General features: G+C 45.5%; 1 protein-coding gene across 1 annotated transcript in view; it reads right to left on the bottom strand.

The window, feature by feature from the left end:
* The window catches only part of B4GALNT4 (beta-1,4-N-acetyl-galactosaminyltransferase 4), a 63,201-nt gene extending 47,389 nt beyond the window's left edge, over positions 1 to 15,812 (bottom strand). Inside the window, exons 1-8 of the mRNA XM_083165559.1 lie at positions 15,294 to 15,812; positions 12,884 to 13,147; positions 9,255 to 9,358; positions 9,080 to 9,172; positions 7,993 to 8,088; positions 7,810 to 7,900; positions 7,031 to 7,131; positions 5,328 to 5,395 (exon numbers count right to left, since the gene is read on the bottom strand). Coding sequence (XP_083021685.1) covers positions 5,328 to 5,395; positions 7,031 to 7,131; positions 7,810 to 7,900; positions 7,993 to 8,088; positions 9,080 to 9,172; positions 9,255 to 9,358; positions 12,884 to 13,034 — 704 coding nt within the window. The 5' untranslated portion in view covers positions 13,035 to 13,147; positions 15,294 to 15,812. The remainder of the gene's footprint in view (positions 1 to 5,327; positions 5,396 to 7,030; positions 7,132 to 7,809; positions 7,901 to 7,992; positions 8,089 to 9,079; positions 9,173 to 9,254; positions 9,359 to 12,883; positions 13,148 to 15,293) is intronic.
* Between the last annotated feature and the right edge of the window lie 568 nt (positions 15,813 to 16,380).

Genomic DNA, 16,380 nt, shown 5'->3' with positions numbered 1-16,380 from the left:
GGGGAATTGAACACTCGCCTAGATATAACGATAGAACAAAGTCACTGGTGTTGTGTAAAAATCACATAAATTGTTTATTCCAGTAAGGTAATTTCCATCATTGCCCCGACGTTTCGGTCCACAAACGGACCTTTCTCAAGGAGCTTTTTAGATGGATCATCAGCGCATCAAATAGCCTATACCTCAACCCTGGAGGATCTGGAAATGTAGCTGTTTATATATACACACACACACACACAAACACATATACACACACACACTTATTATATTTTTGGCTAAAAACCTACTGGCTACATCTACCTGACACTCCTGGGGAAATAACATGTAAGTGGCACTAAATATGTGCAAGGACATGATGTCTGAGACATGTGTCATGTTTTGAAACCTTGTTTCATGCCCAAATAATATATTATATATGTGTGTGTGTGTGTGTGTATTTCATGTGTTTGATGTGCTTATACAACATAAATGCAAGATATATCGCGATCCCTCATTCAAATCAAAAAATATTCCAAAATACGGAATATTCTATTATCCAAAATTCTTCTGGTCCCGAGCATTTTGGATAAGGGATACTCAACATTATTATTTATTTATTATTAGCAGTTTCTTATATAGCGCACACAGATTCTGCAGCGCTTTACAGATAAATACAGATATATATATATATATATATATATATATATACACACACACACACACACACACACACACACACAAACATATAGTTATAGTACTATGGAGTAGCCATGACAACAGATATCATTGTATTGTTCCAGTAAATAGAACACATGTAGAAATTCGTATTACTGTATATCTTCCGTGACTCATTTTGAAAGTATCACATGGTGAGCACTAGGTCACGGAAGATAACACCACAAGACAGGAGTAGTAGCCCATACAAGACACTGGTGGCAGTATAACAAAGTAGTATACGTTTCAGTTTAAAATGATTACGAATAACCATGGAATTCCATGACCTCTGTAATAGAAAAGGCGACCTGCTACCTCCAGTTATTATATAATGATTCATCTCATTGTCGGTCTCACATTTGCTTACAGTTGCATTCTAAAGGCCCCCATACGCTATGAGATTTATCTGACCTGTAAAATTGCATCCGATTTCCCTTGAATTTCCCCGGCAGCTTCCCAGGAGGATTCATACAATTTGACACTTGCATCAGATAAATCACATGTGATTTATCTGACGAAAATTTGGATGTGTCAGTGAGGCAATGCAGGCTGGCACCTAGCACACTGGCTAAAGTGTACCTGGGACAATGCAGGTTGGCACCTAGCACTAGGGATGGCCTTTGACCATCGATGATTTCAAATCATTGATGGTTTATGGCCGATGTTGAATACTTTTGCCATCGATGTGGGAGAACCAGATGGTTTCCCTACATCGATCGCAAAGGAGAACCAATGATTTCTGGGTACTTGTTTAGTTTCACAGCGGTAGTTACGTAGTGCAGTATTGAGAATACCAATACAGCACCATGCTGGCTACGTAAACTACATAACTGCTTCTGTAGCCCTGAAACTAAACAATGGTTAATATCCCCACTATTTACGTCATACCCCCAGTATCCACGTCGGCGTGGAGTTGATTTTATAAAGTGTGGCGAGCGCAGCGAGCCACCATGCCCGAAGCGTGGTGAGGGGACGCGGATACACGTCCCCTCGCGGGGCTCGCCACAAAATTGACTCCACGCCGACGTGGATACTAGGGGGTATGACGTGGATAATGGCGACACGACGTGGATAGTGGGGGAAATGTGTGTGTGTGTTGTGCGTTATACTTACCCGTCCACTGGGTCCCCGAGATCTACCGATGGGTCCCCCTCCTCCGGCAGTCACTCCCCGGTTCAGTCCCCCTTCTCCGGCACTGCCAGTGTACAATATACGCAATTAGCTTAGTGCCGCTGGGGGAGCAGGGAAACCATGTGATGCGCCGCCAGCGGCACTACGCTGATTTGCGTACATTGCTGGCGCCGGAGGAGGGGGACTGAAAGCTGCCACCCGTAGCCCGTGACCATCACCCGCGGGGATCGGTAACTATAAAACCCACCCTGCTCCCTCAAGCCTAAACAAGTACTGTTTTTTTTTTTTTCAAGGTGTCGGGACAGGGTGCATAGCTCCACCCCCAACACCTAGAAGTCCCACCCCTGAGTTCCGATTGGCCCACAGGCCGTTCAGTCACATATAATGGATGACCATCGATAGCTGAAACTTTCGGTGGCTATCCATCAAACTGTTTACTACTATCGATGGCTGGGTGCAGAATCACCATCGATGGCAATCATCGATGGTGTCTGCACTATTGGCCATCCCTACCTAGCACACTGGGTACAAAAACACTGAGACAATGCAGGTTGGCACCTAGCACACTGGGTAGTACTTGGTGTGAGAACTGCCAGCCCAGCACTCCCCCAATGTGACACTGGTACAGAAACTGGGGCAGTGTTGGTCCTGGACAAAGCAGGATGACACGCAGACAGGGTCACCGAAGCTGACCTCCAGCAGAAGGGAAGGGGGGGGGGGGGTAGTCGGGCTCTGCTGCTCGAAATTTAGCTGTCCTCCAGCAGCAGGGGAGAGGGGCGGTCCCGTTCTGCCCACAACCATATTCTGCAGCTTCCTCCCTCCTACCTACTGGAATTCCTCTGTCTCTGCCGGGAGGACAGAGCTCAGGCTCCAGAGACTGTGTGACTGACTGTGTTGAGAGACGCTGGTGGTGCAGCTGCTCTCTCTGGTTCCCGTTGTGCCTGCCCCTTCCAGTGATGTCACACGTTTCTGCAACTGCGCCGGGGTTGGAGGACAGTGGCACCGGAAGGAGGTACACATGATATATCGGATCTAAAACAACTAGGGTGCTAAAAAGCACCCACGATGTGCCCATGATGGGTCAGATGCCAATATATCTTATGTTTAGCCGGTCAGATGCCCTGATCCGCACGGGACTGCGCATCAGATCAGATGTCAAACACATGCAATTTTCGGCCGATTTCACCCGATTTATCGGTCCAAAGGGCCGAAATCGGACGAAAATCACATAGTGTATGGGGGCCTTAAGAAATGGACTCACAGGAGAGTGTTCTGGAATATGCTGGAAACTACTATGAGAGAGAGATGCTTTACCATTACTGTTTTGATGAGTATATTTGTATTGACAGTATAATATAAAGGCCGGGGAAATATATATTATACATTAAATAGTCTCAAACCTCTAAGGAACAATAGTAAATGAAGCAGATATTTTGTAATGTAAATGCTATGATTTGAAGCGGATTTCCCAAAATACAGACGTGTTATACATCTGGCTCAATGCTCTAATGCCAGGCATGGCCAAACTATGGCCCTCCAGCTGTAGTGAAACTACAAGTCCCATCATGCCTTGCCAATTGGGGAATGCTAAAACTATGGCAAGGCATGCTGGGATTTGTAGTTTCACAACAGCTGGGGGGGGGGGGAGGGGGAACAACTCTGCTAACGTTGGCTGTCCTATTTTGCCGAAAATGCATTTTAAAGTAAATTTGCAGCCCTGACGATTATCGCTAGACTGTGAGCATGCATGGTATGCGTGCGTGAGATCCCCATGGGAGTGCCGCAGAAAAAGCAGGCTGGCCCAGCCACCGATGTCATTAGCGGCCCCTATCTCCTCACAGCTATCGCAGCGCTGAGTAGGTCTAGCCCAGTGGTAGCCAACTGCAGTCCTCAAGAGCTACCGACAGGTTACACTTCCCGAACATAAGGGTATATGCTCAGCGACCATATCCACGGCGATTATGGCTGAAATCGCCCCGTGTGTATGGGGTTTAAGGGAAGCCCAGGATTTACTTTTTAGCTACGCGGAATGCCACCTGCCTGTCAATCATGCAGTAAGCACACTGGCGATTGGAAATATTGCTAAGGCGCTCAACGCGGTGGTCTACACATGCACATTAGCGCCTATGCGCAGGTGTACACCCCCACCATCGGACAGGGGAGCTGATTCTGACCTGAATGTACAAGTCTGAATAACCTCCATTGTTCTAATGACAAAGCTGTGGATTATGTTTCCTTTATGTAATCACAAACAAATCTTAGATACAATAAGATAAAATATACATCAGTGTAATAATGCAGAAATCCTAACACCTAGGGATATATTTACGATACTTGTATAATAGCACGGCGCCCGGCTACGCTACGTTTTCAGAGTTACGCTGTCAGCGTAGCCCAACGGCTGCCTAGCGTACTTAGCATAGTGACTCCGCGGCAGCCTGGCTCTGTCCCGGCAAGCCTAGTGAGCGCCTCTCACACAGCGCCCGGTAACCGCCAGGTCCCCTGCACTGGCAGATGCCGGCAGAGAGGGGATCATGCGGGCGCCGGCGGAGAGGCGCTCCATCGGTGTGAGACGCAGGTGTGCATCAGATTCTCCTGTGTCTCAGTATTATTGCGGCAGGGTACGGCAACCCTGCCCATGTCCACTTTAGGGAGAGTCTCCTTTTCAAACCCCCAATATCCACGCCAGCCCGAAGCGTTGTGAGCGCCGCGAGGGGATGAGTTACGCGTCCCCCCGACCTGTTCATACCCCCACTATGCACGTCGGCGTGGAATCTATTTTATAAAGAGCGGTAAGCACAGCGAGCCACCGAGCCCGAAGCGTAGCAAGCCCCGCGAGGGGACACGGATTACTTTACCTGTATTCCGCGTCCCCTCGCGGGGCTCGCCACACTTTATAAAATCAACTCCACACCGATGTGGACAGTGGGGGTATGAACAGGTTGGGAGGGATGCATAAAGCGTGCGCTCGCCACACTTCGGGCTGGCGTGGATAGTGAGGGAGTTTCAGGAACACATATCTGACAGGGATGCTGACTACGCTGGACGCGGGAACACTATGCTACTTCTGACAGGGACGCTGGCCGCGCGAATACTACGCTGATTCTGACAGGGACGCTACTCTAACTACGTAACGGACGCCGTGCTATTACACAAGTACCATATTTACTAACGTGTGGCTTTATAGATGCGGAGATGTTGCAGGTAGAAACCAATCAGAATCAAACTACTATCTTCTAGAGGTGCTAGATAAATAATAAGCATGACTGGTTGCTATAGGCAATTTCGTGACTTCTATAAAACATAAACTTTAGTAAATATACAACCTACAGTGGTAAATAAAAAAAAAAAAACATTGGGTTACCTTTAATATTGATTCATATAGTTATACTTTCATGAGTTTATTGTATGCCATACGTGGACATACATAATTACATTGTACACAATGTTAGTATGGAAACACTGTATCATTTGATCATATGCTTCAAACAATATGTACGAACCTGTAAGGCTTGGACACTTGAGAGCTATATTTTGTAAATTCCCCAGGTGCTGTCCATTCTGATCCAACCTAACATGTATAAACAAAATAATACAGTTTAGGGAGAGGGAGAGGGAAAGAGAGAACACATATGGGGCTAAAGTTACTAATGCTTCTAAAAATGAAAAGAGCCGATGTTCTATCTAGCATTTTCTAGGGTACAATAGCGTCTGGTTGCTATGCTCAGAGCTGTACAGAGAACCACATCAGTCCCTGCCCTAGTGGGAGCTTACAATCTATATTCCCTACCACATGTACACAAATTCATTCACATTTATTGGGAGACAGTTAACCTAGCAGTGTATTTTGGATTGCGTGGCAAAAAAAAATGGAGTGCCCAGAGGAAACCCACACAAACACTGGGAGAATATACAAACTCTACACAGTTAGGTCATGGTGAATAGTTATTTTTATATAGTAAATGCACAAGCATATTTACAGATGCACCCTCATACACGTATGGTTTTAAGCAATACATTTACTAAGATAAGAGTTTGATTGACGATGGGGTGTTGCCCATGGCAACCAATCAGATTGTACTTCTTTTTTATTTAGCACCTTCTAGAATATAATATAGAATCGGGTTGGTTGCCATAGCAACATCCCATCTTAGTAAATGGACCACTTACAGTACCAGTTACATTTCCATGATCATATGCACAGATGCTGGCTGATTGTGGGCTGTTGAATTCAGAATTGACAAATAAATGCAAGAGAGAGAGAGAGAGAGAGAGAGAGAGAGAGAGGAGAGAGAGAGAGAGAGAGAGAGAGAGAGAGAGAGAGAGAGAGAGAGAGAGAGAGAGAGAGAGAGAGAAGAGAGAGAGAGAGAGAGAGAGAGAGAGAACACCAATCAGCTCTTTTCTGACATGTTACAGGTGGCTTGAAAGATGACAGTTAGAAGCAGTTGGTTTGTACTTTATCTCTCTCCACACATTGCTGCATGTGCCTATTAGCTCCTTAGAACACCTGCTGACAAGTGAATGTAGCCTTATATTACATAAGACATTGCTATTCCAATATGATTTTCTTAAGCCTACAGACTACAGCAAAATACCCGAATTAGCATATTGATCTCAGTAAATGGCCTCCGCATACTGCTCTATTGGTGGCACATACATTGAACATGTACAAAGCCTTTATGTGGCCTGATTATGTCGTCAGTTATTGCACCTGTTAGAAAGCCTAAAGAAAGGACTATGCAAAACAAGCAAATAATAGGGTATAAATGTATTAGGTAACACTTCAGCAATTTCATCCGCTGGATTTAAAGGGGCGTCACAAAGTAATTTCAGACTGGGCCTTTCTGTGCTGTACTTTTGCCATTAAGGGCCTTATTCTAGTTTACTCTTTCTGACCAAAGCCTTCCTAGATGGACAAAACCATGTGCACTGCAGGTGGGGCAGATGTAACTTGTGCAGAGAGAATTAGGTTAGGGTGGGGCTTTACTTCAAAGTGAGATCTACTGTATATTGCAGTGTAAAAATAAAGCAGCCAGCATTTACCCTGCACAGAAACAAAATAACTCACCCAAATCTATTTCTCTCTGCACATTTTACATCTGCCCCCCTGCAGTGCACATGGTTTTGTCCATCTAAGAAGGATTTTTTCAGAAAGAGTGAACTAGAATAAGGCTCTAAGTGTTCAAGTGTGCATCATTTCACTTACTTTTCCAACATAAGCTACCAACTGGGCACTGGATGGACTGTCCTCTGTGCCAAGCCAAAACTCAGAGTTATCTTCCGAAGCCACAGCAAACTGAAAATCACCTGAAGGGGACAGGAGGTAAGAAACACAAATTAACAACACCCGCAATAATAAAAACAGATATCTTAGACACATTATGTACAAATAATAATTAAATAATGAGTGGCACCAATGCCAACCATGCCACGGCCACCAATGCCACTGTCTTTTTCCAAATTTTGATAAACTTTACTGAATGTATCATACGAAACAACCCGGAAAACAAGTATATTTTGGGGGTGATTCAGATCCATTCAGAATGGGACGAATTCGGACTGGTTCCGGTAGTGGTGGTGGGAGGTCCGCATGCGCGTATGTGTGCGTGTGCAGACCCCCTGTAATGAGTATCAAAGTCACCGAGGTTTTCCCATGGGTAGGGGAAACACCCAGCTCAGGGTGGGCGAGTGACGTCTTCGATGAACAGCGGTTGCAAAAACAGTCAGTTGAGACTGACTTAACATCGAAGGCAGAGGAAATCATTCGATAGTGAGCGACCATCGAATGATTTCTCCTGTTAGCAGAACACATCCCCTCGCATGCTATCGAGGGGAATCAGGGGGTGGGCGATGTTTACTCACTAAGCAGCGAAAGAACACTGCTTAGCGAGCGGGTCTGAATCAGGTCCTTTGTAACAGGACAAAAGGATAAACAGCAAAAGAAGTTTGAGCGCGGGTTGAGTGAGTCTCACCGGGGACACTCACCATCCTTGTAAGGGTGTATGTACCCGAAGATTCTTAGCCCATAGTTCTTCCACTTGGGTGACACTGCCAGTTTGGTGACAGTGGTTCGAGTCTATAGAACGGGGAGACAGGTACCACATGGTGAGGATTATAGGTGGCAGAAAAGAAACAATCAATGGTTTTAAACTAGAAGAAAGCACTTACATGAGGATACAAGGGGAAATGCAGGTTTGTTTTCAGGTGTAGCACGGACCCACCACACCAGTCCTCGAACACGTGAAGGTTCACTTTACCCTTATACTGGAAGAAAGAATGGATTTTAAAAAAGTTGATAAGATTCCTGAATATTTAAGGCCTTTAGCATATAGACACACATAATCCACTACAGCACCCGCACTGGCCGCTGGGAGGGGAGAGTGCCAGGTCATAACAATCCCAGCACTGTGGGTATGCAATGAACTTGGCACTTGACAGGCACCAACTGTGTGCTGCATGAAGCGGCACAAGCCCGGGGATACTGCATAAGTAGCTAGACAGGGCTCAGTCTGCCGCTACTGTCAGCTCTTTGCTATAGACACAGCTGAGTTGGAGCTGTGCACAAGTATGAGCAAGGCTTACATACAACATGGAAATTGAAGAGGAGAGAACTGTCAATTGATACAAAATATAACATTTACAGAAGAAGTATAAAACTGAGAATGGGGAGGTGTGTCAGACAACACAGCAGGTGTGGTGGTACTGAGCAGCGGTATCCGGACTGATCATAGACAGTCATATGGTCGACAGTCACATGGTCAAAACATTGACAGCGATAAGGTCAACAGGGTTTAAAGGTCGACACACAATAGGTCGACAGGGTTTAAAGGTCGACATGGAAAAGGTTGAAATGCCTTTTTTTACTAAATTTTCAGCTGAAAAACTCATGTCGGCACACTATTTTATTCTCCCTCCATGCCTTTTTCCATGTCGACCGTTTGACCATGTTGACCTTTTTTATGTCAACCTTTTTCCATATCGACCTTTTAACCATGTCGACCTTGAGACTGTCAACCATTAGTGGTCGACCATGTGACCGTCTATCATGAGTCAGCCTATGATTTATACCATAACCCGGAGCAGCGAGGGCATAAGTAAGAATTATAGAGGACTACAGATCGAGTGAATTACAAAACAACGAAACTCATTTCAAATGTAAAAAAGAAACCGTAATGTCGACAATTTTCCATTCATTGCTTTGAAGAACGCAGAGTGTCTCCTGAATATAATAGAGGTCACATTTCCAATCGCTAACCTTGTCATCCCATGGCAAGGGGGTGTCGGTAAGGTTGGCCTCCCCAAGGCTGGGGTGCAATCTGTGGCTTCTTCTCCAGCCCAGAGCATCCAACTGTGGGGATTATCGAGTTGTTTAATCACACTTACAATATGTTGTTAATTAATCTCTAGACAGCGGAACCTACGGATCTCACCGTGGGTAGCTCTTCACTAGAGTCCCCTGTCTGTGAGTGAGGAGGAGAGGCATGGACTCTTACTGGTTTGTGGGCAGGATCTGTTCCTTCGAGTCTTTCTCCGTCTGGTGATAAAGAGGAGAGCTGTTACCTGCGCCTAGTTACATTAATGGTGAGCAAATGGCTCCTTGGAGAATGAGGCTTTCAAGTAGCAATATACTGATGATTACGAAGGGAATAATGTAAGCAGATTTAGCTAACGACAAATTAGAAAACAAACAAAACAAAAACAATCTGCAGACTGAATGGATATAATGCAAGGACTACAACTGTATTATTATTATCATCCAGAACACAACGGTTTTATAGACCAACCTCATTGACCACGTAGGTTTAACTCCAAAAGATGCATTGCCAGATCTTAATATAAGCACGCCGTCACACCTCGTCCCAACCGCAATCCCATGATGCCCATGAAACGCTGGGGGCCCACATCACTCTGTGTGAATGGCTCAGCGACTGTGGAAGTCTCCGAGTCCATTCACCCAGGCACCCTGCACATGCATGCGCAGTAAAAAAAACAAATCGGATGATTCAAAATCATCGATGGTTTATAGCCAATGTTGAATACTTTTGCCATTGATGGGGGAGAACCAGACAGTTGCCCTACATCGATGGCACAGTAGAAACAAGGTTTTTTTTTTCTTTCTTTCAAGGTGCCGGGACACGGAGCATAGCCCCCCGACAACCAGGAAGCCCACCCCTGCGTTCCGTTTTGCCTATGGGCCAGTCATTTAAAGAGAATGGATAACCGTCACATAGTTTATAACTATCGATGGCTGGTTGCAGAATCACCATCGATGGCGACTGCACCGATGGCCATCTCTACGTTCTTTATGGGGATGGATACCACTTCTGTGGCGAGTAAGATTTTATAGGTCATGAGAATAAATGAGTGAAGCTGCCGAGAAACGTATGCAAACTGTGTTATGTGGCAGAACGTGGTGTATTACAGTTTGCAGCATATAGGCAATGAATATCCAGCGAAGATCAGAATGGTCTGTTGTGTGGTGTGGTTGGGTTAGTGGTGGGAACACATAGAATGAGCGGGAAACAGTACAGCAAAACCAGCTCATGTAAAAAGTGTTTTGAGTGTAGACATTAATAAGTAGCGGTTACAGGGGTGATGGGCTACAGGGTTACGGCATACAATAGGTTAAAGGAACAACAGTCAGCTGGTCTGGAGGCTATGCTGACAGAAATCAGCCCTAAATGAGTAATACAAGCAGTGTACAGCTAAACTATTCTGGAAACAAGGAGTTAATGAGGCACCCTAAACACATAGGCGGTCTTTTTCCTGGCATTCTAAGAGAGTGCGAGCGTGCCCAGACTAAATAGAGACTGCTCTGAATGGGAGTCTTTCATCCTGTGCCCCTTCAGTTCCAGTCTTGGAAACCTAAACCAAAGACAGTGTAACCAATCACTTCTCACCAAAGAGAAATCCTTATTCGGTCTAAAACTTAAAGCATTACGTTACACAGCAGCACTAGGAACACTGCGCTTATCAAAGGCAGCCTGTAACCTGCTACTGTTGGTCAGGCAGCTTTGCCATCAGTCACTGCTAGGAAACTGAAGGTGGAACATAAACAAGTAGCTAGTTCTAAGCTTTCTGCTCTAGCACAGCTAGTCACTGCTTGCAGAGTGCAGCCAACCTTTACACCTCCCCCCTGACTCTAAACTGCAATTTACACATTGCACATCCTTCACAGCATTCCCGGGCTGAAAAGTGTCACTCATTTGCAAAGGAGGAGAAGGGAAGACCTGAAAGAATTTACTTTTCCGATACAAAACCCTCTGCTATTAGCACATGCTCAAATTCTTTAGCGGATGGGTTTCACATTGGTCGGGATCCCGACGGTCAGTATACCAAAATCAGAATCTCAGGCTTGAACTTCGGTATTCCGACAGGGGGCAATGACTCTTGCGGGCTCGGTAGAGTACTTTGCATGCCACAGGGTGTATTCTCCCTCTGGGGGGGGGGGGGGGGGGCATTGGTCCCCCACAAAGGAGAACAGCCCCTGTTAGTCGGTATACTGACTGCCGGACAGTCCAATAGTTGGGATTTCAGCTTTGGTATACTGACCGTCGGCGAGTCATCCGGCATCCATATTTAGCATGTATGTGCACATATGGTATCAATAACTTGCCCAGAAAATGATGAAATATGAACATTTATATAAAAGCGCATTTAAAACTAGAAGACAAGTTATGGATTTGCTGGAACCTTGGATTACTGATCTCAGTGCTATGGATTATGTCACAGTCAATCATAGAATCAGCAGAACCTAGATATATGTACACATACAGTACTAAGTGGGTCTCTCCTGGGTAGACACACCCATCTATGTCAGTGTGGGGATCCCATAACCCCACCTCCTCCCTATTGCTTGACTCTTGCCAGCTGGAAGATCTGTACTGGACTCACTGTCAAGAATGGGCGGAGAAGGAAGGGTTAAGCCAAGTGAATACTGTAACTTAGTGTAATAACAAGCTATTGATACCCCTAATTATAGGACCCCTCCCATCTGCCAGACTTCTGCCAAAATAAGCAGAAATCCAAACTTTTCTTATTCTGCTGCTAAGCACAGAATTAGAAACTACGGTCCCGTCATTATTAGAGAACTGTTCTGTACAAATTGGGGGACATTTACTAAGATGTGTATTCTACTTCACATGTGATGTTGCTATGGGCAACCAATCAGATCCTGTCTACTATCTTCTAGAGAGTGCTAAATAAATAAGAAGTAGATTCTGATTGGTTGCCCATAGCAACATCACATGTGAAGTAGAATACACATCTCAGTAAATTTCCCTCATTATGTCATCCTATAAACTAGTGGTTCCCAAACTCTGTTGCTCCTTCTCTAAATCGTAAAGGTTTTAAGGATACCCATACTTGAGCACAGGCAACTTAAATACTGCAGTCTTTTTGATATAACCATCTGTGCTTAAGGATGAATATTTTCAAAACCTTTTCTGTTAAGGTTGGTGGGATGAGGTGGAGTTAAAACGGGGTATTCCGACTGTGGGGATGTCCCGAAAGTTGGAATCCCAAGCCGGCCAGCTCCCCTGCAACTCGACAGGTGGAATTCAATGTTCGGCCTGTCAAGCGGCTAAAAGGGGGCGTGCCGACGAAAGATGGACGTTTCTGACAAAACAGATCCGAGTTGTTTTAAAGTCGGACCTGTTTTGTCGAAATTCACCTTCAATGCTGTCGGAATTGGCAGCATTGAATGGGTGGTGGGTTCTATTTCCACTGTCGGACATTCCGCCCAGCATTGAATACCGCCCAAAGCATTGGAAACACTGCTATACAGTGCTAACTCTGACATCACAGATCTGTTGAAGAAATGAAAACAGATTCCAGTTGCACATCAATTCATTGTGGTTGAATGGAATCAAACAACTACTTCAGTGTACTGATCTTGTATGCAAAAAATGATCTTAATAGCAACAAATACCAATCTAGACTTATTAAATTTCACCTGAGTAAAGAGAACACAGTTATGTCATGATGTTGGTTGCAGTGTAACATCAACATCATAAGTAACAGATTGTAGTTTTCTGGAAGAATAGTCAAAAACAATTACCTCTACTGTATACGAAGGGTAGCCTAAGGGTTTTGCCCTGTCTTGCAAGGCTGATATGCAAGTAAGTGACCCAGACAGCTGAGGTAAGTAGCACCAGCAAAAGCAGCAGCTTGAATTGCCTACGGATCTTCTTCACTGGCAACCAAGGCATCCTGCCGGCATCATCACCAAGCCCAGTGGTGGGGCCGCGGGCAGGGCTCCCTCACACACTTTTGGGGCACATCAAGCCAAAGGCTGTCAGTGTGAGAGGGAATACACATTCAACTGCAAAAGCCAAATAACACAAGGTTACATTACAGAAGGCAGTCATAAGAATCACAGCACCATTTACTGAAGAATAAACTCTGTATATAGAATAGGGTCATTCTTTAGATCACTGAAAACTTGTAAATTCTGATAATCCAGAAAACTTAGTATCACCTGTGCATCTAACATCTTCAGGAACCCAAAATAAATGTGGTACTTGTTTCCTATCTGGGCGCCCGCTAAGTTAATTGCGCACCATGCTATTCTCCGTAGAGAAATCTGATCGCATCGCATCGTACACATACACGATATTGAACGATGCGATGCGATCCGATCCGATTTCCCATAGGAAACAATGTTAAATGGATCAATTTACCCAAATCAGTATAGGGAAGAATGGTAAATGGGCCAGAAACCCCAAAAAATCCCACAGAGCAGTGGAACGTCCCCCCAAAAGTAGTTGACGCCACCCCGCCATCAACGTGAACCCGAAGCGTGGCGAGCGCAGCGAGCCCGCGAGGGGCGGCGGTACGCGTCCTCCGACCTTTTCATGCCCTACTATCCACTAGGGCGTGGAGTGAGAATAGAATAGTGTGGCGAGCGCAGCGAGCCACCGAGCCCGAAGCGTGGCGAGCGCAGCGAGCCCCGCGAGGGGACGCGGATACCTTCACAGGTAAACGCGTCCCTTCGCGGGCTTCCCAGGTGTCCGCGGCGCCATGGACACCTGGGAAGCCCGCGAGGGGACGCGTATAACTGTGAAGGTATCCGCGTCCCCTCGCCACGCTTCGGGCTCGGTGGCTCGCTGCGCTCGCCACACTATTCTATTCTCACTCCACGCCCTAGTGGATAGTAGGGCATGAAAAGGTCGGAGGACGCGTACCGCTGCGCTCGCCACGCTTCGGGTTCACGTTGATGGCGGGGTGGCGTCAACTACTTTTGGGGGGACATTTCAATGTTCAGGGGTGTTTTTGGCCCATTTACTATTGTTCCTATGATAATTTGGCTAAATTGAGCCATTTCACATTGTTTCCTATGGGAAATCGAATCGGATCGCATCGCATCGCATCGTTCAATATCGTGTATGTGTACGATGCGATGAGATCCGATTTCATTACGGTGCCGTACGTAGAAAACCTGGGCGCCCAGATAGGAAACAAGTACCATAAATGTATAGCTGTGGACACACGCTTCGATTTTTCCCTGTTTTCAATTCATTTATGCTTATAGAACCAAAATCGAATCCACATCAAATGGTTTTAGGACACTTTTGATCTGCATTCGAATCGATGTGTGCTCCTGTCCTCAAAATCGAAAAGTATATTGAATGAGTACATTGTGCCTACACTGTAAAATCGAAATCGAATTGAATGCAAAAGTACAGCTCTAATGCCAAATTGAATAGGAAGATCTAATGCCAGATCTAATAGAAAATCGAATCTAACATTGAATCTAAAGCAAATCGAAGTGTGTGTACAGGGCTTATAAAATGATCAAGACAATCCAGTACAGAATGCAACTAAAATTACACCACCTAATATTTGCAGCCAACATTACTAGAACTGCCCAATATATGGGATACTGGCTTTGATCACTCTTATAAAAGGATGAAAGATGTGTGAAACAGTAATACAGAAAGATCTTCCATAACTTAACAAGTACATGTGTTATACACTGACAGCTTATAGCTGCACAGTGATGACATTAATAACAACCCCCTCCCCTCTCCCAGGAATAAACTATAGACTATGAAAACACCACACCTTGAATGTGCATAGCACAGACACCATGACAATATCCAGAGACACTGCCACAGAAAGAGATGATATTCTGTTACAATGCAACACAGAGACAGCTGAGAGAGAGAGAGAGAGAGAGAGAGAGAGAGAGAGAGAGAGAGAGAGAGAGAGAGAGAGAGATCATCTGATACATTCAATGTAGCAGAGACTGCTGATGGAGAGAGGAGAGACAGAGAAGGATATAATATAATGTAGCACAGAGACAGATGATCTTGAGACACAGTGAGATCTGATACAATACAGCAGACTGTATACATACAGTACATGTATAAATACAGAGAGAGAGAGAGAGAGAGGTCTGATACAATGTAGCACAGAGACAGCTGATGCAGAGAGACTGCACTATGATACATTAAAGAGTAGCTTACATGATTGTCACTCATCCAAGTAAATGCATCCTGAGGCTGTCACTCATGTCATGCATTAAACAGCTTCCAGGCCCTCTGTCAGTCACCAGCCCTCTCCCAAATCTCAGGCAGTCTCTCTCCCTCCCTGGATGTCCTTCTCTCTCTGATACGTGACCTCCCTCACATGATTTCTTTGCTGTCAAGGGACCGCTGGCATTCCACAGGTGCCTGCCCGCTGCGCCGTCTCTTCCCTACTGGTGCCTGCAGCTGTCTGTTATGTCTTCCATGCTGTCCTCCATCCACAGCTGAATTGTCTGATTGTCTCTCCAGCACAGCTTCTCTCTAGATGTCTGAACTGAACCTTTCTCTAACTATCCGTGTCCCCCCTGGCTGTCGTCAGCCTGATTTTCCTCCAAGCCTTTGCCTCTAGCTGTCTCTCAGCTTCCCCGACTGTCTCTCGCTGTGTCTCCTCTAGAGCATCAACGCTGCAGTGCAACCGAGCTTGACACGGGACCACTTTAAACACTGGCAACGTTTTGCCCAATGAACAGGCTGGAGTCCGGAAGCTGCCCAATCAGACGCGCATATTAACGGGACAGCAAGTGGCTAGGTTGCACCCGGCGTCCATCTCCACGCCAACGCGCGCACACCTTGCGGAACAAACCATTGTGTAGGGAGGGGGCGAGGGTGCGCATCCCTTGTACAAATACAGTCAGGTTCCATATTATTTAATGTCAGTAGGTGAATGATCTTTTTAAAAATATTTTATGTATGTGTAGTTTTCGTATTACGGTGACTTTAGTGATTCATTTGTGTGTATCCCAAAATATGCTGAATGGTGCCCCCCGTTATTTGCAATGGATCGCTCAGAGTGGATGGAAGGAGCCTTTGTGTATGTAGGGATGCTCAGAGCTAGTATAGTAGGAGGATGCAGTATTGTGTATACTGTATTGAAAAGAGCAAGAACATTTTTTTGTGGGGGAGATGTATCAAACCTTGGAGTGAGATAAAGTGTAGAACTAGAAGTTGCCCCTTGTGAGGACGGCTACCAGCAGTTAGCCATCATTGGTATCATCATTGATTGACAGCAATGGAATACGTGTTTTAC

Source organism: Crinia signifera, chromosome 11, assembly GCF_055691185.1.
Source record: "Crinia signifera chromosome 11, ASM5569118v1, whole genome shotgun sequence".
NCBI classification, from domain to species: domain Eukaryota; kingdom Metazoa; phylum Chordata; class Amphibia; order Anura; family Myobatrachidae; genus Crinia; species Crinia signifera.
The sequence above is the reverse complement of the archived record's forward strand: the minus strand, read 5'-3'. Positions and strand labels throughout refer to the sequence as shown.